The 5,869-nt window shown below is 47.9% G+C and overlaps 1 protein-coding gene across 1 annotated transcript; it reads left to right on the forward strand.

Annotated features, from left to right (window-relative positions):
• The first annotated feature begins 3,936 nt into the window (after window positions 1-3,936).
• LOC123165550 (chitinase 10) lies at window positions 3,937-5,217 on the forward strand. Its single transcript, XM_044583218.1, has 2 exons — window positions 3,937-4,542; window positions 4,648-5,217. The coding sequence occupies exons 1-2, from the start codon at window positions 4,022-4,024 to the stop codon at window positions 5,018-5,020; spliced, it is 894 nt and encodes a 297-aa protein (XP_044439153.1). The 5' UTR covers window positions 3,937-4,021; the 3' UTR covers window positions 5,021-5,217.
• The last annotated feature ends 652 nt before the right edge of the window (window positions 5,218-5,869 follow it).

Below are 5,869 nucleotides of genomic sequence, written 5' to 3' on the forward strand. Positions count from 1 at the left end.
CAATTGGAAACAACACTTGCATGCCTAGTAGTTAAACCTCGATATGATCATTTGACACAACTTTGATCAATTAAAATCTAAATTTGGTTGAAGACTTGAATTGTGCACAATTATATTTGTACCACTTTGAGGTTGTTATTCTCTGTTTTGGAAATATATTCATTCTGGGGATGCCATGTTTTTTTCTTGCTGATGTTATTCTCTGTTTTGGAAATATATTCAGTTTGGGAATGCCATGTTACACTGACACAACTTATTAGTTTGGTCCTTGTCTGATTTAGTTGTTGCATCTTGTCTTCATCTCCCCTGCCTCCCTCTGATTCCTCGTGTGTTTGCTTTGGGTGCAGGTTGCTTTGATCTGTACAAGCTGCTGCTGCTGCTGCAGGTGGACAAGGAAGCCCTCATGGCTGCTGCTGCACTACAGTCTGCTTTTCATTTTTTGAACAAGATGTATTAATGTTAAGTTGACATTACTGTTGCCTTGAGCTACATACACTTACTAACATAGATCCTGGTATCCTGTTGTTTACTGTAAGACTTGCTGTTTAGCAAGGCTTGAGTAATTTAGTGTACTGCATCTTTAGTTTCAACTGAAATTTTTATCATGCTACTGTGACATCTACTGAAAATTTCGAACAAATGAAAGGAGTACTGTAGTTACAAATGGAGCCTACAAATTCTGTACATCTACCGTACTCATTTTTAGTTATCTGTAGTTACAAAGCATCAATTGTAAGACTGTAACTAAACATATCTTCTTATCCTCTTTGATTTTACTCATACACATGCTTATGATCCTGTTAACAACATAGCGTTTGTAATATGATCCTGTTTGTAATATGATTACAATAGCAGAGTTAACAACAGAGCGTTTGTAATGCGGCCTCATTGCTGTTCTCTTTTTCATATGCAGTGCTACTGTTATGTGTGTGATGGTCCAGCTCCATGCAAGCACTGGGGCAAAGGGCTCTGTCAAGCAGGTCTCCTGGTAAGCGTCTCGTTTTCGCTCCGTCTCCCATCCGCCTGTCTGTTCGTTCAAACTGGTGGTGCTGCGAGATGGGTTTGCTTGTGGATTCTTGTTTTGGTAGTAGTTTGCTTTGCTATGAGTAAAATGCTGGTACTTTGCTTGCCATGTTTGGTTCTTGTTTTGGTAGTAGTTTGCTTTGCTTATCCAGTAGTATCAGTCAATTGGCCAGCCTGGAGCAGCTTGCTGTTGTACATGATGGTGTTAACTGTGAAAATGCCAAGTGTGAGAAAATTAGACCAGCTGTCCATTTCTTGCCTGAATGCATTCTTTAAATGAGATGATGTGCTAGAGACATGCCACTTACTATAAACAAGATGGTGTTTACTGTATTGTCTTTCATGCACATTTGGTGTATTATCTTCTGACCTACTGGTGTTGGTGTCATATGTACTGTACACATAGAAGGTGAACTATCTTCACTGAAATTCAAGAACTATCTTCACTGTTTCTCCCTGCTGCATTGCCTCACCCGTTCCCCTTCTATTTTGTGTGTATCCAGTGAGCAAATCTGTAGTAATTACTGAGTATACTATCTGCTTTCTTTTAGTGGATATTTTCTCCTCAGTTCTCTTTTGACATATAGTTTGTTCTCTTTGAATGTGCAGGTAGTATACTGTGCTGGTGATGTTTTTTCGTTGCTGGGATCATTTGAACCTGGATGTCATGTGTTATGTGATCTGAGCCATATGGCATATTGTAAAAAAAATATGTATGATGTTTTTTCGTTGCTGGCATCATGTGAAGATGTACTTTTGAAATGCTGCTTTGACAACAAACTTGTATTCCTGTGTACATCCTGCTTTGACAGCAAAATTATGAAAATTTCTCAACAATATATATTGGTTAAATATCTGTTTTCCAATTTTCTATGCTTAAAGTTGTACTGCACCTAAAAAGGAAAAAGGCTACAGCCTAACTGATGATGTTGTTGTGGAATTGTTTATTTTATTTAAAATAGCGAAAATAATAATAATTCTGCCAAAAGTTATAAAAAACAAAATGAAAAGGCCAGCAAAAACAAAATGAAAAGGCCAACAAAAAAAGAAATTTACTAGAAAAAGAAAGGGTCCAGAAAAGAAAAAGGCCGTAAAATTTGGCTTGGCCCATTTAGTTGACCATGAAAAAAACACAAATAGGCTGAATTGTTGGGCTCGGCCCATGTAAAACACCGAATCGGACCGGGCTGAATCTTATCAGTGACCTTTTCAATTGGTCGCAATTTTGCCACGTCAGATTGCCACGTCGGATCCGACGTGGCCTGGGCAGACAGCCAGTGAACAAAACAAAAGGTCATGGGTTCAACGACCTTCTGTGAGAAGGTCGTTAATTTCAGTTTACGACTGCCAGCTTTTGACCTTTTGTTTTTGGTCACAAAAAGGTCGCAAATGAAAAACTATGACCTTTCAGCGGCCAATAGTGAGGGTCACAAGTTGACATATTTCTTGTAGTGACCCTCGGCGGGGGCAGGATATAACGTGCGGTGGCATGAGATATTTTACGCCGGTGCACGCGACGGGACGAACGCGTCGGAGCCACAGCCACGGTCGCTGACATGTGCGGCCCACCCGCGACGGGACCCACACGTCAGCGAGGCCCGATCGAATAAATGGAGTAAACAGGTAGCGCGTGGAGGCATTAGAAGCAGTTACTATTCATTCCAACAGTGATCATCTCAGATCCAACGGCCCAGCTTCCTCCAGATCTTGATCCGACGCTCAGAATCGCATCAAACAAACCGATCCGACGACCGAGAGTCGCTGATCTCTAAGGAGCCATGTAGGAATTTTCATCTCTTATTTTTGGATATCAGAATGTTTGCCTTGGTGTCGTGGCTAGCGCATGATACAAACTATCAGTTTTTCTCAGGTTCGAGTCCAACTTTCACTTTTACTTTTTAACCACGTCAAACAATCATTTTTTAAGGGGTTCAAACAATCAGTATTTTTTAGAAACTTGAAACAATCAATTGGTCTCAGGTTCGTTGCTTGAGGCCCATGTCCTCAATTTTCCCATGCGAATGAGTAGCTGCGCCGCTGGAGGCCTGGTCGGTGCTACGAGACGCGTGAACAACGACTAAATAGATGCATGGTTTCTTAAAAAGACTAATAAATGTATGGAGAACTATGAAATCGACCTTCCTTGATGAACTATATGAAATCTTCTTTCCTTTATTATTAGGTATAGATATAAAATGTTTCTAATCACATGACAACATCCTTTTCCTAAATAAGTGAACATTTGCTAGTCTTTATTTCTATAACTCACACCGTATATTAAATACGAGACGTCAAGTATTTTAGAAAAAATAATAGTTTTGTGTGGCTAGCCTTTTTTAGAACTGCTAGGACTTTATGTATCGCCTCTGCTACCACGGTATGACTGGCATGTCACTAACAACCTAACCGTACCGCACCACCCAGGCGCACCTTTGGGATTTCATTTTTTTTCCTTTTGTACACGTTTTCAGGTTTTCTTTGATTTTTTTTCAGCTTTCTGTTTTCACTAGTTTTCCTTAGGTTTTGGCCTTAAAAAAATTTATTTGTTTAAAAAAAAATCGGAAAGCAGTGCTTCGTGTGAGAAGCACAATTGTAAAGGGAAAAGCACGCTCCTCCCCAGACAGAACGTTTGGGCATTATCAGGGTCCAAAGAAAAAAGATGGCATCTTGAGCTAACATGGAGCATCTCCGACGCCAAATGTTTCTATGCCTCCGCTTCGTTGACCCACTAAGCGAGGAAACCATTGACCTAGCTCATTTTCCGAGGGCCAGAACAATTATTGTCACCAGATCAAGTCAAACCCCATCACCGCATGCAGATGCCTCGTCTAAAAAACCCATGCCAGTAGCCGCCGCCCTGGTCGCCGTGTTCTCTGTCCGGCCGCTACGCCTCTACCTCCCCGCACGTGCCACGTTCTCAGATTACCACCGCGTCGCATATGCATCCTCTACATATGCTCAGGCTTCCCACTGCTCAGATGCAGCCCTTCCCACGACGATGGCGCGCTTGTTTCTTCCTCCCGTCCTGCTGGCCTTGTCCCTGGCCGCCGCTACCCTCATCTTGAACGTCGGCGTCGCGGAAGCGTGTTCGTGGCAGTGGCCCTGGCCGCGCCACGTCTTCCGCGGCCGCTACGGCCGCCGCTACGGCATCTCGTCGATCGTGACGGAGGCGATGTTCTCGAGCATGTTCCTGCACAAGGACGACACCGCCTGCCCCGCCAAGGGATTCTACACCTACTCCTCCTTCGTCAGGGCGGCGGAGTGGTTCCCGGAGTTCGGCAGCGGCGCCCACCACGTCGACGCGGACACGCACAAGCGCGAGGTCGCCGCCTTCCTGGCGCAGATCTCCCATGAGACCACCGGCGGGTGGGCGACGGCGCCCGACGGGCCCTACTCGTGGGGCCTCTGCTTCAAGGAAGAGATCAACGCGTCCAGCAACTACTGCGACGCCGACAACAAGGAGTGGCGCTGCGTCGACGGCAAGTCATACCACGGCCGCGGACCCATGCAACTCTCCTGGTGAGCATTCCACAAAGAATCTCACCATTCCTGGTTCCGGTGTTCGGCGACGAGCCGGCCAGTACATCTGCACGCCACATATCTCAAAGTCTATTTGTTTGTCAGGAACTACAACTACGGGCCGGCCGGGGAGGCGCTGTGCTTCGACGGGCTTCAGGAGCCGGAGCTCGTGGCGAGCGATCCGGTATTGGCGTTCAAGGCGGCGCTGTGGTTCTGGATGACGCCGCAGGAGCCCAAGCCGTCGTGCCACGACGTGATGCTGGGGCGGTACGTGCCCACCGAGGCCGACAAGCAGGCGAACCGGACGGCGGGGTTCGGGCTCACCACCAACATCATCAACGGCGGGCTCGAGTGCAACCGCCCTGACGATCCGAGGGTGGAGGATAGGATCGGGTACTACCGCCGGTACTGCGAGATCCTCGACGTCAAGGACCTCGGGGACAACTTGAACTGCGCTCAACAGATGCCCTACTCGTAACCGATACACTGATCAGTTTGGGCACTGCTAATCAAACTAGAGTGCTAGACACGCATGCAAGTCTCGGTCTATTTTACCAATGTTGAACTTCTTATGTTGCCTATGCAAATCTTATGGACGAAACCTTCTGGCCTCTAGCTAATTGTAGGAATGCTATGTATCGGGAAAACATTTTTACTCGAAATCTTTTCCCCGTCTATATGGCACGATTTTTTTCCCTCCGCATTTGCTATTCATAAGAGCATCTCCAATAGGCGCGCTAAACAAGTGCCGCACCGCAAACTTAGCCAGTTTAGCGCGCGCGCAACCCGGCGGGTGGCTCCAGCGGGCGCGCAATAACCGCGCGCGCGGTATAAGGAGTTGGGCGCGCGGTCGGATTCGCTATCTCGCGCGGTGTATTTGGGGCGCCTGCTTCCGCGCGCGGCACACTCAAGCGCTCGCGCTGCACTCTCTCTTCTCCATCTCCTATGCCCCGCGCCCGCCGGCGCCGGCGAACTACACCCCATGGACGCACGCGCCGGCACCCCGCTCACCCCATCCTATAGCCGCGACCCCTCCACTACCGCCGCCGCAAACCCTAGCCCGGGTGGCGTTGGCCTTGCCTCCGCCGGAGCTCCTCCGACCATCGGCCTCGCGCGCGGCCTCTTCATGCCGCCGCGGATGACCTCGGCGGCGGGTGGCGTCGCGCCGGCGCCGGCCCGAGCCGCCGCCGCCTCCTCAAAGCTCCCCAATGCGGCGCGGCCAAAGAAGGGCAAGACATCGGCGAAGAAAAACAAGGCGGCGGACGGCTCCGGCACCTCGAAGGCGAGGACGATAGAGTAAGTGGCATTTCATACATGTTCATCATAC

The sequence above is a fragment of the Triticum aestivum genome, chromosome 1D (genome assembly GCF_018294505.1).
Source record: "Triticum aestivum cultivar Chinese Spring chromosome 1D, IWGSC CS RefSeq v2.1, whole genome shotgun sequence".
Classification (NCBI taxonomy): Eukaryota; Viridiplantae; Streptophyta; class Magnoliopsida; order Poales; family Poaceae; genus Triticum; species Triticum aestivum.

Bases quoted from the DNA above. Each gene is read 5' to 3' on its own strand.
- LOC123165550 (XM_044583218.1), top strand. From the start codon at position 4,022: ATGGCGCGCTTGTTTCTTCCTCCCGTCCTGCTGGCCTTGTCCCTGGCC. The intron at 4,543-4,647 runs GTGAGCATTCCA...TTTGTTTGTCAG, and splicing joins GGACCCATGCAACTCTCCTG to GAACTACAACTACGGGCCGG.